The 17,610-nt window shown below is 32.3% G+C and overlaps 1 protein-coding gene across 2 annotated transcripts; it reads right to left on the bottom strand.

Annotated features, from left to right (window-relative positions):
• Positions 1-142: 142 nt before the first annotated feature.
• On the bottom strand, positions 143-15,010 carry LOC128191787 (phospholipase A and acyltransferase 3-like). Of its 2 annotated transcripts, none has more exons than XM_052864085.1 (4): positions 14,797-15,009; positions 12,039-12,225; positions 1,639-1,768; positions 143-982 (listed from the first exon to the last, which is right to left on the bottom strand). In XM_052864085.1, the coding sequence occupies exons 1-4, from the start codon at positions 14,906-14,908 to the stop codon at positions 875-877; spliced, it is 537 nt and encodes a 178-aa protein (XP_052720045.1). In that variant the 5' UTR covers positions 14,909-15,009; the 3' UTR covers positions 143-874. The 2 variants fall into 2 exon arrangements, with proteins under 2 accessions (XP_052720045.1, XP_052720046.1); XM_052864086.1 differs by lacking the exons at positions 143-982; positions 1,639-1,768 and adding exons at positions 9,323-9,734; positions 11,475-11,604 and having other exon boundaries at positions 14,797-15,010.
• Positions 15,011-17,610: the final 2,600 nt, after the last annotated feature.

The following is a 17,610-nucleotide window of genomic DNA, read 5'->3' as shown; positions in this document are numbered from 1 at the left end:
TATGAAAAGTACATGTACTTATAATACCACATTGTATTTTATTAATTTCCTTGTAAACAGCTTAATAGTCCCAATCAAACTTCCTGTTGATTGCATGAAATGGCAATAAACTTCATTTTAAAAAAATAAAATTCAAGGACAGTGTAAATTAAAACAGATTTATTTCAAACACAACAAAATTCAAGTATGGATTTCTCAATAAATAAACAAATACATAATGAATAAAACCAAATAAATATCAAACATTAACATAACAAACCCTGAAGCGATGTGTTAGACACTGCTAAAGTCAAACTTAACAGAAAATATTGCCATATGATGGGCAGTATAATTAATGATATATACACAATTCTTAAATTCAATCACAGCAAAAAAATCTATGTACATACACAATCTTTGAGATCATGAAAAAATATCTCTTTTTTTTTGGTTTACAAAGCTTTAAACATTGTTTTTCACTTTGTGATAATTGTCATGTTACACATTGCTTGAATATTGTAACAAATGAGTTATACGTCTATTAGAAAATTAAGATACAAGCATTGAAACGAGGAGTATTATTTTACATTAGAGTCATTTCAGACGCAATGAATAGTGGAAAGATGACCACGATTTTATATAGACTTACTAAACAACGACCGACTAGTCCTGAATACTTTAACTATAAGATAACAATATCTATCACCAGGTATCATTACAATCACAGGAAAGATATAAAACAGAAGATTGGATTAATTAAAACAATAAATATGACATGTCTATAGAGATTCAGGCAGGATATTTTTGAGAGAAAATGGTAGAAGAGTTTTAACATAGCAGAGTCAGCTAGCTAGGATATCCTGCTGTATCGAGTCAACACAAACCGCGGCAATAACTAAGCTTTCTCCTTTTCCTTCTTATCTCCAATGAACATCTCTTTGAATAGTGAACCCAGAACTACAACTGCTCCGGTGGCAACCACTGCACCCAAAAAGTTGTTGGCCTGAAATTAAAATTAGGAGTATCAATGTGTTGACGTCCGAAGTTTAAATGGCTGTCTGTATAAGAGTCAGGCAATGTTTAAAACTCCATCATCGCTATATATTTTGAAAACAAATTATCATTTTGGAAAAATTAAAAATTTGGTTTAAATATATCCATAAATGTCGTTATATCAACGCATCCTATGATACATGTATACATACACTGTATAATACTAGGTATGGATATAAAAAAGTCTTATCTTCTCTACATGCAATATCATGATTTATTTTTTAAAGTACATCAAAAGTAATTTAATTGCTATTTCATGCATAGTGTTTACTTTTACACCCTCTATAAATAATTGGCTGTAAGGGGGGGGGGGGTAGCATTTAATGATTCTCTGTTATCCTTCTCTCTATCTTTCCTTAAAAACACTGTATGAAATACACTTAATCATATGTCATCCTTTTGATATTAAGACAAAAACTGTATCAATTACATTTACTTCTGATATTTTCATCGAAAATGTCACAATTGTAACGCATATTAGAAAACACGTACTAATTGCACAAAACAAACTTACATGTAGGATACCCAGTCGTGTTTTTTTTTCTATATATTTTAAAGTGGACTTAGCCTTGTTTACGATAGAAAAAAATTATAAAGTATTGCTACCTGTTCGGACCAGTTCACACCATATCTGCAGAAGGCGGCGAAATGTTCGCAGTTTTTCCAAAGCACGTTGTATCCAATGTCTCCGATTTTCATTATGGCTTCCTCCACGATTTCATGGGGCCTACGTGGTCTGAAAAAGTTTAAACAATAGAAAACTATGAATATGTTAGGAAATTTTTAAACTTTCAACTTTCAAATTCATATAATAATAAAAAAGTGCGTAATTCAAATACAGACTAGAAATTGATTGCCATCCAAGATAAGTTGATTTTAAAATAAATGATAATCGATAAAATCAACTCCCGTCAGTACTTCAGTACTTTGATTTTTAACTTGTTTTGACGCACGTATTAGATAGCTGCGTCCTACTGAAAGTCCAAGGTCTTGTTAAAATTGTTCTAAAATTAGAATTTCATCCGCTCCCCAGATTTCGATACACGCGGCTTGTCGATCGTAGCCGGGGAGCCGACTGCAGTTCCAAAATTTATCTTAATTAGTATCGTCATCCTTATACATATAAAATAAAACTGGTGATAAATGAATGATTTTTCTTCGAATAATTATGAATAAATGATAAATGATGAATAGCTTGCTGAATATCTTTAACATAAAATGAATCTGTGAATATCCTAGTCGAAATATGGTTTACTTGATTTCGAACACCTATCGGTGTGGTGGGCTGCTCTTTAACAGAAGGGAAAGGACTTAACCATTGCAGCGACTTATTAATTAACATGAGTAATTTGCATTTCTAGAATAAATTTTAACTTTAGATTGAAAATTGGTAAAAGACATGCTTTAGATTAATTTTTTTTTCTCCCGTTCCTTCTGTTCACATGCGCCTAATATACAAAAGCATACATTCATAACTAATACATGGTGTGTCATCAACAGAAGGGTATTGAATTTCCAACTGTTTGATAAACTACTTATATATTGTTAAATACCTTGAGTCAAGACCATTTAAAAAAGTAGTCAACAGTCAACACCGTTCCCTGCTCCTGTGTATTATTTTTCGATTAGTAGTTGTACAAATGAAATATATGAAATACGTATGCAAGCCATTCGTGCGTGATTTATACAATATAAAGCAAAGCCCCTGTACTGATCATCAATTATTTTAAGAGGTGTCCTGTATTAAAAAGCAATATAGGAAACTTTAGGCCTATAAAAAAAAGTTGTGTGTTTAGGGTAACACTGAAGAAAAAAATAGGTTAGGTAGGTAGGGATTTTTTTTTATTTTATCATATTTTTTTCTACTTGAATTCTAAGAATGTTTGTTTGTGTCATATTTAAAAACAGATTTTTTAATAGAAATAATATAAAATTCACAATCGGATAAAAACAGACTCTGAAAATGGTAGGATCGGGGCATTTTTCTAGGTTATGTCGGGTTACCCTAAACACACAACTTCTTTTTTAGGCCTTACGTATACTGAGCTAAAAGATACATTATGGCCTCATCCTATCAGACAAATTTGCTCTTTTCCGCTGTGTGCATACAAACCTTGAAGAGTAGGTTGAGCGCACCCTACCCTCAGCCATGATACAGATAAATGTAGGATTGTTGGACATGCACTATTAATACTTACATGTTGCTAGTCTGTTGAAATGAATTTTCGAAAAGAAAATACCAAACTAAAAGAAACCGTCTGATTGAAAATATATACATGATGTACCCGATGTTTGAATTGATCAATTTTTGATTTAAATAAAAAGAGTTTTCGTTATCATGTATTGAAGACATGTGTGCGAGGACACAGTATAGTGAGATTTATTTTCATATCGTAATATAAATGATTGATGAAACATTGACAAATCAACTATCGTTTAAGCTACATGGCAATATAGAGGGATTAAAGAATTCATTTATTAATAAATGTTTGACGGGGTTTTTTTTTTTTTTGGACAACTGAAAAAAATCAATTTGCTCATTTTACTATAGTAATAATGCATTTGTTGATGTTTTGTACAATGCATTGCGAAAAAGAATGAAACTATAGAGAAACATGAAAAGGGATATTTTGGTGTACCCCAAATATAATATTTAATAATAATAAATTTTAATGTACGTTCGTAGCCACGTACGTGTTAGTCGTATGGTACCTAGGAATAATGAAAGGCTACAATAACGTACACTGAGCGCTACCAGTTGACTTAGGTGATCTATAAATAGTTGGGAAAGGCCCCTTCGATACGTCAAAGTGTTACGTCACACTTTTTACGTCTAGCTGTACATGTTATATGGACATGTTTACTTGACTGTACATACAGTAATATAATAAAATATCTATAAATACACATATTACTTATACAAATCCAAAGACTTCCCCTTGTTAAATATGATTCATCAATTCAATATTGTCAGGTATAACAAACTCGAGCTAACATGTATACATCAACATGTCCCGAATGATCGTAACCATGCAATAAACAACCTCTATATGTTATAATGAGTTCTTTTCTACGCTCTACGCTAAATATGACTACCTGATTTATATCTGACTTCACTCATAACTAAGTACCAGGTCAAATTTAAAGAATATTAAACACGGAATTGTTTAGCAGTATACATAATATTTATGTACTTACCTATGTACACAGCCCAGTGTGAATACCATCCGCGATGGAATTCCAGTTGATCTCCTTTACGGGCCCTCCGTATGACACTTCTGTTGTGAGAGTCAAACTGTTTCGCTGCCATTTTCCTTTCTTTCGCTTTATCAAGGCAAGTGGAACTGGACTATACACTACCTGTGTACTTAGTTTTATTCGTCCAAGGGAAAAAGAGGAAATACCTAATTTCTATTTATAGACAAATCAACCAAGGCCAAGGCTAGCGATGCTATTTTTAACCCACAGAGAGAGAGAGAGAGAGAGAGAGAGAGAGAAAGATAGATGGATTTGGAAAATTTTATATTCTGTAGTGTATGTAGTGTAAAAGAATTTTTAAAAAAGTGATTTACTTGTTGTAAGTTACGATAAACATATCTATCTTTAAACTAAGTCTTGATTAACAACTCGCCATGTCAGTACTTTTCCGATCTGCGGTGACTTCAAGGACAAAATTATGATAAAATTTCGTACATGAACTATCAAAACATTGACGATATAAAGGTTGTTAACATATATCATACTCGTACATGTTTCTGCATCAGACATTTTTTGAAAACTTCTGTCCTATTTTCACGAAATTCATTTGAACGTGTAAGTACATGTGTGAGTTTTGAACTTATGCAAATTGTACGTACGACCCATATAAATATTTCATTCCTTAGTGTTAACTTTGGGGTGAATTTTCTTTAAATTTTCTTACAAAATCGAGAGATTACAAAAAAAAAATTCTAAAATTCAAGTTGACCTAGTACATGTATATATTCAACACGCAAAACAACCATTTCCATGCTTGTATAATTCTAACAATTTTAATGACGAACACTTGATCAATAAATAATTATTTCCTGAATAGTTCTGATTGTAAATTATCGCTAAATATTACAAATATCGTGCAACATTATTGAATTATACATGTGAATTTCAGTTACAAATTGACGTACAGCTTTTATGCAATGTTAACAATATTAATTACAATCAATTCTAATGGTTTATAACGGGTTACTAAGATTTTGTAGAAATTTAATTTAAAAAAGAAAGACGAAAAAGTAATAAAATAATATTATATGTCAAGATTTTTTTTCAAAAGTGGAGATTCTAACTTACACAAAACAGCTTAATGAAAAGTTTCCAATACATGTATTTCTAAAAGACTGAAGTAATTAACGTTTTGAATTTTATGAAATATGAAATGAAAATTGTCACAAGTATAGGTTTAAAAATATATTTAATCATTTCATCAGCATTTCTATACATAGACTATGCTAAAGCTATCAATAATGTTTGTTCATCAAATAAATCGCTCGAGGCCTTGCAATGATCCAAAATATCTAGTTTCAGAATTTCGCAGGACAGTTGAAGGTTACATTTTTTCATTACTTGTGTATTTCTGTTTAGATAGAAATTACATCTATGTAGTATAATTTCCTGTATTTCCTACGGAAACTTATAAATAATTTATAACTCTATAGAACAGCTGAAGAAACTGACAGGGCTTAAATTTACACGCCCCGTTTACCGATCGGTCGAAACCTACAGCGACCTAAGAAAAAAAAACACGGACTGCACGAGATAATCATGCTGATGTCTGATTTAAATTCCAATAGAAGACATTTGATTGTTTCTTTTAGCTAACACACTGATGTACATGAACAGTAATTTAGTGAATTTTACTTACTTTTCACAATCAATTTATTAACTTGTTAAAAAAATTTAAATATAAACAATATAATGCTTTCTTTGACAATTCATGCGTGTTATAAAGCGATCATTGTAGAAAAAAAAATTACTATTTTAATACCTATGGAGAAACACTGAAAGTTCTTACTTCACACATATACTGCTTATGACCTGAGTGTTTGTCCTGAACTTGCCTCAAGTTCATTAGGGCAAGGTCAATGTCACTGGCAGGAAAGGTGCAAAATCCGTGTCCCATCATATCTTTTTTTTATGGAGAAATATTGGATGTACTTACTTAAAACGAAAATTGCTTTCGACCTAAGGGTGTGTCATGACTTTGATCATGACGTACGGTCATTTTTTAAAGTTCAAGTTCAATGGAAGAAAAAATTTATAAAAGGACTATATATGGTTTGAGCCTAAAATGGCCCCCAAAAAATGAACATTGTCATTTTTCTGTAATTCTTTGTTTTATTTGTACAAATATACATTTGAAGTTTTTTCATAATTTTCATTTTGATTTTAGTGCCCACAATTTAAAAATATGACATCATAAAGTTTACCTTTTCCCGCCATTTTCTCATTTTTAGCATAAAACGGCTTGTTTTGAGGCAGTTTTTCTTTCAGAAAACATTGAGCGACTACTTGAACAAACAAAATATTTTCACCAAAGATGTATCTTTCCAATACTTATAAGTGACAAAAAGTTCGTTCTTGTTCAAAGAGTCGCTCTATATTTCCCATTCGAAAAAAGATTAGAAAAATGTCAATTTTTGGTTGATTTTGATTAAATTATAAAAATAGCGTCACTTCTGACGTCATATACTGCCAGTGGGTGCATATAAATCAAATAAATCGGTAAAAAATATATTTCATGTCAACTCTTTTATAAAATAACACAAGAAGTTAATGTACATTAATCATTTTAAAAATAGCGAATTTTGGGGGCCAAATTTGACTAATATCATATATAGTTCTTTGTGTCTGCTTCTTACTCTTCTTATGGAGAAACATAAGAAGTTTTTTATTTTATTTTTACTTTATAAAGATTGCTTGCTTATGACCCAAGGATGTGTCATGGACTTTTATTTTAATTTTAAAGAATAGTTTAAAACAAAACAAAATTAAGAAAAATTTCGGTCAAAAATAAACAAAAAAATCATATCAATGTGTAAACGGTTTTTATTTACACGCTTGCGCGGAACTGAGCCTGTGTAACAGTAAGTATTGACTGAGCCTATGTAAAAGTAAGCATTGATTAAGCCTGTATAACACTAAGTATTGACTGAGCCTGTATAACACTAAGTATTGACTGAGCCTGTATAACACTAAGTATTGACTGAGTCTGTGTAACAGTAAGTATTGACTTTGCCTATGTAAAAGTAAGCATTGATTGCGCCTGTATAACACTAAGTATTGACTGAACCTGTATAACACTAAGTATTGACTGAGCCTGTGTAACAGTAAGTATTGACTGAGCCTATGTAAAAGTAAGCATTGATTGAGCCTGTGTAACAGTAAGTATTGACTGAGCCTGTATAACACTAAGTATTGACTGAGCCTGTGTAACAGTAAGTATTGACTGAGCCTATGTTAAAGTAAGCATTGCCTGAGCCTGTGTAACAGCAAGTATTGACTGAGCCTGTATAACACTAAGTATTGACTGAGCCTGTGTAAAAGTAAGCATTGACTGAGCCTGTGTAACAGTAAGTATTGACCTTGCCTATGTAAAAGTAAGCATTGATTGAGCCTGTATAACACTAAGTATTGACTGAGCCTGTATAACACTAAGTATTGACTGAGCCTGTGTAACAGTAAGCATTGACTGAGCCTATGTAAAAGTAAGCATTGATTGAGCCTGTGTAACAGTAAGTATTGACTGAGCCTGTATAACACTAAGTATTGACTGAGCCTGTGTAACAGTAAGTATTGACTGAGCCTATGTAAAAGTAAGCATTGCCTGAGCCTGTGTAACAGTAAGTATTGACTAAGCCTGTATAACACTAAGTATTGACTGAGCCTGTGTAACAGTAAGTATTGACTGAGCCTGTGTAACAGTAAGTATTGACTGAGCCTGTGTAACAGTAAGTATTGACTGAGCTTGTATAACACTAAGTATTGACTGAGCCTGTATAACACTAAGTATTGACTGAGCCTGTGTAACAGTAAGTATTGACTGAACCTGTGTAACACTAAGTATTGACTGAGCCTGTATAACACTAAGTATTGACTGAGCCTGAATAACACTAAGTATTGACTGAGCCTGTATAACACTAGGTATTGACTGAGCCTGAATAACACTAAGTATTGACTGAACCTGTATAACACAAAGTATTGACTGAACCTGTGTAAAAGTAAGCATTGACTGAGCCTGTATAACAGTAAGTATTGACTGAGCCTGTATAACAGTAAGTATTGACTGAGCCTGTGTAACAGTAAGTATTGACTGAGCCTGTATAACACTAAGTATTGACTGAGCCTGTATAACAGTAAGAATTGACTGAGCCTGTGTAACAGTAAGTATTGACTGAGCCTGTATTACACTAAGTATTGACTGAGCCTGTGTAACAGTAAGCATTGACTGAACCTATGTAAAAGTAAGCATTGATTGAGCCTGTATAACACTAAGCACTGACTGAGCCTGTGCAACAGTAGGCATTATCCAGATCTAAGCATAACATACAACATTTCTAATGAGAGAATTCCTGAGTGCCAATGCATTGTGATGTTAAACGGAATTCATGAACACATATTGTACTAACAGTGTATTAAAAAAGCTTATTTAGTTGCATGGACATGTACTTTTACAGACAAAGTTATTAAGCAATAAACATTTTTATAAGAAAATTGGCAAAAGTCTGTGCATATGAAGCAGAACTTGAACTTGCTTCTTAAACATTAGTAATATTGAATTGTTCAATCTAAGGGACCATCTCCAAGGTCAAAACTCTGGAGGTTGTTCTTTTTTTACTACAATACTAAGAAACCTTCTTGATTTATATTGAATTGACAAATTTATGAATATAATAAAGAAAATATGACTAACAGTAGTCGAAATTAAGTGTACTTCTTTCAATTTAAAGATCTTAAAGTGGATGCATGTCAATTTTATATTAGCCATTACATTAGTGTTCTCTAGATATTTACCTTTATTAAATTATTCTACAGAAAAAAATAATGAAGGAAACATTAAAAAGTTACATGGCATTTGCAAATTAAAACAACTGAATATTGTTCTCTTTAATTATTTTACTTTCATTTGGCACTAAGTAAGATGTTTGAAACGAACATAAATGTTTTCAAAATATATACATACATGCAAGTAAAATGGGTTAATTTCATATACTCAACATAGTTAAAAACAAAAAAAGTAAAAGTATAAAAAAATATATAAATAAATAAATAAGATTTATATATGCATTTTTCAAAACTATACATATATTTCTGAAAAATGGTTTGCGTAAGACATTGGCTGCTTGAGGAAATTATAATTTAACTCGTTACCGTTTGGACATATATTATCTTTTTAAATGTTGATTTAGGGTTGGAATATACATTTACAATCACAGCAAATTTATATCACAGAAGAATCATGACTAAGTAAAAGTCGTAATAAAAAATTATAAATGACTCATTATGGTTAATATAGAATAAAGAAGCATAATTAATAATGAAGTCATAACTGTATAGCAATCCTCTCTTCAAAACGAAGAGGCCCTTTACTAATCCTTTTTCTTTCTAAAGAACTCTGCAACTATGCCAAACACAACTACAGCGCCTAGTGCTAGCATGGCGTTGTCGGCCTGAAATAATAATTAATGCATTTTTTAAAAAAGAAAATGACAGATTATTAACAATGCTTTATCCGCAGGAAATTGATTTGAAAAAAATCATGCATAGTAATACCCTTTTGTATGGAGTAAATAAACAATAATAAGGTTTTTTTATTTCATGGAAAGAGCAAAATGTATTGCCGTAGTATACTGATTTTAAAAAGTTAAAAACATATTAAAAAATGGCGCCCAATTACCTTGCTAAATGTCATGTATAAACTTCTCTCAGGATGCATTAGTTATAGAATAAGATCTACCCTTGATTATCTTATTTCAGAAACACGGTCTGGTTTTATGAAAGGCAGATACATAGGTGAAAACATAAGGTTTATATACCGGTATGACCTTATGGCATATACAGAGTAATAAAAAATCCTGGCTTACTTGTTCTCATAGATTTGGAAAAGGCATTTAATTCTATTGCATGGGAGTTTATTTACAAAGTTTTGAATTTTGGGGGGTTTGGAAAAAATATAATTAGCTGGGATAAGATTTTAAATACAAACTTTAAAGCATCTATTTTGCAATGTGGATATCTGTCTGATCATTTTGACATACAGAGAGGTTGCAGACAAGGAGATCCAATTCCTCCATATCTATTTTAACTGTGTGCGGAGATCCTAGCCATACGGTATTATAGTCAAAGGTAAAGAACACAAGATAACTCAATATGCGGATGATACAACACTGACACTTGATGGTTCACCAGAGTCTCTTTTTAATTCTCTAGATACATTAGAGTTTTTCTCAAAATTTTCTGGATTAAAAATTAACAGCTAAAAAACCAAAGTGGTTTGGATAGGCTCAAGAAAGTTCTCGGATCAGGTTTTTCACCATACTCGATGGAAACTCGATTGGGGTTGTACAACTTTAAATCTGTTAGAGATAGAATTCTGTGTAGAGTAAGATAAAATTACTGAATTAAATTACAACATACAACTGCCAAATATTCTTTCACTGATTCAACAATGGAACAGAAGGATTCGTACTCCTGTTAGTAGCGTTTCATTTTTTGGTTTGTGTGGAATTTTGGTTTTTTTTTTTAGTTTATTCAATTATTTTTCTTAAGGTCAGACGACACGTTCCTCAAAAATATTTTTTGTATCTCCTCGTAATAAAGAGTTCCAAAAAAAAATATTAATTTTATAATTACTTTAAAAATGATCAAAATTTACTTAACTTTGGTTATATGTCTAGATGGTCGAGTGGTTAGAATCGTGGCCGCTGTCTGCCAATAGCGTATAGGCTCTCGAGGTCGTGAGTTCAAAGCCCCGACCCGGCGGAGATTTTGTTCTATTATAGTGAATTTTGCTGTGTTGTAGATGTATTTATCTTTATATCAGCATTCCAAGTGTATTTTCAAGAAGATCAATAAGATATTGCATACTCTAGTATTTTGCAGAAATGCCTGGAAAGGTACCCTAATTTTTTGCAAGAAAGCTTATCAAAGTAATAGTAAACCATTACCAAATTCCTGGAAAAAGTTATCTAAAATTGAGGAACGTGTCGTCTGACCTTAAAATGCTTTTATACATGTATGAACAGCAGCCAACTATATAGTAAAAACGGATGAGAAAGTGTGAATAAATGAAAAATAAATAATTCTTGGGGAGGAAAAATAAATATAACATGATAAACATTTATAAAGTTGTGATAAAAACCCACATCAACGCCCTCGGGTTAGGCGAGAGAAAAATTAATATAACATACTTGTTTGGACCAGTTCACACCATATCTGCAGTAGGCGGCGAAATGCTCACAGTTCTTCCAAAGCACGTTGTATCCAATTTCTCCGATTTTCATTATGGCCTCCTCCACGATTTCATGGGGCCTACGTGGTCTGAAAAAGTTTAAACAATAAAAAACTATGTATATGTTAGGAAATTTTTAAATTTTCAACCCCCTGGCAAATTTACAATTTACAATTATTTTACTTATCACTGACGTTGACAGAGAACAATGGGCCTTCTATAAAAAGTTAAACAACAACCGATATTATAGCACACTATGTTTTATATGTCCTACTCCTTATCCAAGGAATGTGTATGATGTGTCTCGCAAATTTTAAAATTTAAACCAAAGACTATGCAAAAATATTTCTTTCAAAAATCATCCCTTAACTACTGGTCATAAGTTTGATGATTTAGGTGGAGCTTTCTTGCCACCTATGGCATGACAAGGCATGCTGGATTTCTTTTTTTTTGGGGGGGGGGTTGTAAATAAAGACTACCTATATCCAAAAAAGAATATATTCTTAAAATTGCGTGTGCTTACTTGCATTTGCGATCTTTGTTATTGTTTATTTCGACTTTGGAATCCAGCACGACTTTCCAGACATTCTCCCGTTTGACCACCGCCTTGTTGAAAGATTTTCCACAGATTGTGAACGCGTGACTGGGGTTGATGTTACCGTTAAGACCGTCATTTTCATCACCGGCCAAATGAATGACCTCCTCATTCCCTGGAAAACGAAACTAAACTAAATCTTTAAAATTAAAAAGGTTATCTAAAAGGACTCATCCATATCTCGATGATATTGTCGTCGTTACATAAAAACATGTTTCCATTGCATCAGTCTCAACAAGATAATTAGAACCATTCTAGCAAGAGCTTGGACTTTGTGTAGTTATGTTAAACAGCAATGTGATGTAGGCCTGTCTATTTCATTGTCAGCCACTCATGACCAGCCATGGCTCTCTGAAATCAACAAGATTTGTCTGGCCTTTTAGCTAAGACCACGCAATTGGTGCATATTTCGCTTGAAATCCCGTCATTTTTAACTTGTTTTGACGCAAGTATTAGATAGCTACGTCCTATTGAAAGTCCAAGGTTTTGTTAAAATGGTTCTGAAATTAGAATTTCATCCGCTCCCCAGATTTCGATACATGCGGCTTGTCGATCGTAGCCGGGGAACGGACTGCAGGTCCAATATTTATGTTAATAATTATCGTCATCCTTAGCCATGTAAAATAAAACTGGTGATAAATGAATGATTTTTCTTCAAAAAATTATGAATAAATGATAGGTGATGAATAGCTTGCTGAATATCTTTATCATAAAATGAATCTGTGAACATCCCACTTGAAATGTGGTTTACTTGATTGCGAACACCTATCGGTGTGGTGGGCTGCTCTTTAACAGAAGGGAAAGGACTTAACCATTGCAGCGACTTATTAATCAACATGAGTAATTTGCATTTCTAGAATTAATTTTAACTTTAGATTGAAAATTGGTAAAAGACATGTTTTAGAATAATTTTGTTTTTTCTCCCGTTCCTTCTGTTCACATGCGCCTAATATACAAATTCAAAAACATTCATAACTAATACATGGTGTGTCATCAACAGAAGGGTATTGAATTTCCAACTGTTTGATAAACTACATATATATTGTTAAATACCGTGAGTCAAGACCATTTAAAAAAGTAGTCAACAGTCAACACCGTTCCCTGCTCCTGTGTATTATTTTCGATTAGTAGTTGTACATATAAAATATATGAAATACATGTACGTATGCAAGCCATTCGTGCGTGATTTATACAATAAAAAGCAAAGCCACTGTACTGATCATCAATTATTTTAAGAGGTGTCCTGTATTAAAAAGCAATATAGGAAACTTTAGGCCTATAAAAAAATGTTGTGTGTTTATTAGGGTAACACTGAAGAAAAAAATAGGTTAGGTAGGTAGGGATTTTTTTTATTTTATCATATTTTTTTCTGCTTGAATTCTAAGAATGTTTGTTTGTTTCATATTTAAAAACAGATTTTTTAATAGAAATAATATAAAATTCACAATCGGATAAAAACAGACATCTAAAAATGGTAGGATCGGGGCATTTTTCTAGGTTATGTCGGGTTACCCTAAACACACAACTTTTTTTTAGGCCTTACTGAGCTAAAAGATACATTATGGCCTCATCCTATCAGACAAATTTTCTCTTTTCCGCTGTGTGCATACAAACCTTGAAGAGTAGGTTGAGCGCACCCTACCCTCAGCCATGATACAGATAAATGTAGGATTGTTGGACATGCACTATTAATACTTACATGTTGCTAGTCTGTTGAAATGAATTTTCGAAAAGAAAATACCAAGCTAAAAGAAACCGTCTGATTGAAAATATATACATGATGTACCCGATGTTTGAATTGATCAATTTTTGATTTTAATAACAACAGTTTTCGTTATCATGTATTGAAGACATGTGTGCGAGGACACAGTATAGTTAGAGTTATTTTAATATCGTAATATAAATGATTGATGAAGCATTGACAAATCAACAATCTTTTAAGCTACAGGGCAATATGAAGGGATTAAAAAATTAATTTATCAATAAATTTTTGACAGGGTTTTTTTTTGGACAACTTAAAAAAATCAAATTGCTCGTTTTACTATAGTAATATTGCATTTGTTGATGTTTTGAACAATGCATGGCGAAAAAGAATGAAACTTAAGAGAAACATGAAAAGGGATATTTTGGTGTACCCCAAACATAATATTAACTAAATTTTAATGTACGTTCGTAGCCACGTACGTGTTAGTCGTACGGTACCTAGGAATAATGAAAGGCTACAATAACGTACACTGAGCGCTACCAGTTGACTTAGGTGATCTATAAATAGTTGGGAAAGGCCCCTTCGATACGTCAAAGTCTTACGTCACACTTTTTACGTCTGGCTGTACATCACAGTGTTATATGGACATGTTTACTTGACTGTACATACAGTAATATAATTAAATATCTATAAATACACATATTCATACAAATCCAAAGACTTCCCCTTTTTAAATTTGAATCATCAATTCAATATTGTCAGGTAACAAACTCGAGCTAACATGTATACATCAATATGTCCCGAATGATCGTAACCATGCAATAAACAACTTTCTATATGTTATAATGAGTTCTTTTCTACGTTCTACGCTAAATATGACTACCTGATTTATATCTGACTTCCCTCATAAGTACCTGGTCAAATTTAAAGAATATTAAACACGGAATTGTTTAGCAGTATACATAATATTTATGTACTTACCTATGTACACAGCCCAGTGTGAATACCACCCGCGATGGAATTCCAGTTGATCTCCTTTACGGGCTCTCCGTATAACACTTCTGTTGTGAGAGTCAAACTGTTTCGCTGCCATTTTCCTTTCTTTCGCTTTATCAAGGCAAGTGGACCTAGACTATACACTACCTGTGTACTTACAGTTTTATTCGTCCAAGGGAAAAAGAGGAAATACCTAATTTCTATTTATAGACAAATCAACCAAGGCCAAGGCTAGAGATGCTATTTTTAACCCACAGAGAGAGAGAGAGAGAGAGAGATTTGGAAAATTTCATATTCTGTAGTGTAAAAGAATTTTTAAAAAAGTGATTTACTTGTTGTAAGTTACGATAAACATATCTATCTTTAAACTAAGTCTTGATTAACAACTCGCCATGTCAGTACTTTTCCGATCTGCGGTGACTTCAAGGACAAAATTATGATAAAATTTGGTACATTAACTATCAAAACATTGACGATATAAAGGTTGTTTACATATATCATACTCGTACATGTTTCTGCATCAGACATTTTTTGAAAACTTCTGTCCTATTTTCACGAAATTCATTTGAACGTGTAAGTACATGTGTGAGTTTTGAACTTATGCAAATTGTACGTACGACCCATATAAATATTTCATTCCTTAGTCTTAACTTTGGGGTGAATTTTCTTTAAATTTTCTTACAAAATCGAGAGATTACAAACAAAATTTCTAAAATTCAAGTTGACCTAGTACATGTATATATTCAACACGCAAAACAACCTTTTCCATGCTTGTATAATAAGAATTTTAATGACGAACACTTGATCAATAAATAATTATTTCCTGAATAGTTCTGATTGTAAATTATCGCTAAATATTACAAATATCGTGCAACATTATTGAATTATACATGTGAATTTCAGTTACAAATTGACGTACAGCTTTTATGCAATGTTAACAATATTAATTACAATCAATTCTAATGCTTTATGACGGGTTACTAAGATTTTGTAGAAATTTAATTTAAAAAAGAAAGACGAAAAAGTAATAAAATAATATTAGATGTCAAGATTTTTTTTTCAAAAGTGGAGATTCTAACTTACACAAAACAGCTTAATGAAAAGTTTCCAACACATGTATTTCTAAAAGACTGAAGTAATTAACGATTTGAATGTTATGAAATGTCTCTCAAAATTGTCACAAGTATATAGGTTCAAAAAATATATTTAATCAGCATTTCTATACATAGACTACGCTTAAGCTATCAATAATGTTTGATCATCAAATAAATCACTCGAGGCCTTGCCATGACCCAAAATATCTAGTTTTAGAATTTCGCAGAACAGTTGAAGGTTACATTTTTTAATAACTTGTGTATTACTGTGTAGATAGAAATTACATCTATGTAGGATAATTTCCTGTATTTCCTACGAAAACTTATGATTAATTTACAACTCTATAGAACAGCTGTGGAAACTGACAGGGCTTAAAACACGCCCCGTTTATCAATCGATCGAAACCTACAGCGACCTAAGAAAAAAAACACGGACTGCACGAAATAATCATGGTGATGTCCGGTTCAAATTCCCATAGGTGACGATTTGACTGGGGTTTTTTTAGCTAACACATTGATGTACATGGATAGTAAATTTTACTTACTTTTCACAATCAATTTATCAACTTGTTAAAAAGAAATGTAAATTTAAACAATATAATGCTTTCTTTGGCAATTCATGCGTGTTATAAAGATAGCGATCATTGTAGATAAAAATTTAATATCTTAAATACCTATGCAGAAACACTGAAAGTTCTTACTTCACACAAATATTGCTTATGACCTGAGTGTTTGTCATGAACTTGCCCCAAGTTCATTAGGGCAAGGTCAAGGTCACATGCAGGAAAGGTGCAAAATACATGTCCCATCATTTCTTTTTTTTATTGAGAAATATTGGAAGTTCTTACTTTTAAAAACGAAATTTGCTTTCGCCCTAAGGGTGTGTCATGACTTTGACGTACAGCTTTTTTTAAAGTTCAAGTTCATTGGAAGAAAACATTATAAAATTTGTGTCTGCTTCTTACTCTTCTTATGGAGAAACATAAGAAGTTTTTTATTTTATATAAAGATTGCTTGCTTATGACCCGAGGATGTGTCATGGACTTTTATTTCAAATTAAAAGAATAGTTTAAAAAAACAAAATTAAGAAAAATTTCGGTCAAAAATGAACAAAAAAATCATATCAATGTGTTAACGGTTTTTATTTACACGCTTGCGCGGATATCTTCTAACTATGCAAATATTTAGTACCATTGAAGTATTTCAAGGTTCATTGGGGTATCATTGGGGTTCATTGGAGTATCAATGGGTATCATTGGGCATCATTGGAGTAACATTGGGGTACACTTGGGTATCATTGGGGTAAAAAGACGCACAGAGCATTAATAAACCTAAATTCACAGTAAGCAATGTCCGAGCCTGTGTAACAATAAGCATTGACTAAGATGTGTAACAGTAGGAAAAACCCTATGCCTAAGTTACAGTAAGCTTTGACTTAACCTGTGTAACACTAAGCATTGACTATATCTGTTTAACAGTAAGCATTGACAAAGTCAGTGTAATAGTAACTAATGACTTCGCCTTTGTAACATTAATTAAGCAATGACTGAGCCTGTGTAACAGCAAGCATCGACTGATCCTGTGCTACAATAGGCAATGATTAAGCCTGTGCAACAGCAGGCATCGACTGGGCCTAATTATGTAAAAGTATGCGTTGGTTGAGCATGTGTAACAGTAAACACTGCCTGAGCCTGTGCAACAGTAG

The sequence above is a fragment of the Crassostrea angulata genome, chromosome 7 (assembly GCF_025612915.1).
Source record: "Crassostrea angulata isolate pt1a10 chromosome 7, ASM2561291v2, whole genome shotgun sequence".
Classification (NCBI taxonomy): domain Eukaryota; kingdom Metazoa; phylum Mollusca; class Bivalvia; order Ostreida; family Ostreidae; genus Magallana; species Magallana angulata.
The sequence above is the reverse complement of the archived record's forward strand: the minus strand, read 5'-3'. Positions and strand labels throughout refer to the sequence as shown.

Excerpts from the sequence above, each read along its gene's own strand:
- LOC128191787 (XM_052864085.1), bottom strand. The coding sequence starts at position 14,908 with ATGGCAGCGAAACAGTTTGACTCTCACAACAGAAGTGTTATACGGAGA. Across the intron at positions 12,226-14,796 it reads ACACTGGGCTGTGTACATAG|GGAATGAGGAGGTCATTCAT; the intron begins GTAAGTACATAA and ends TTCGTTTTCCAG. Across the intron at positions 1,769-12,038 it reads AACAAAGATCGCAAATGCAA|ACCACGTAGGCCCCATGAAA; the intron begins GTAAGCACACGC and ends AAACTTTTTCAG.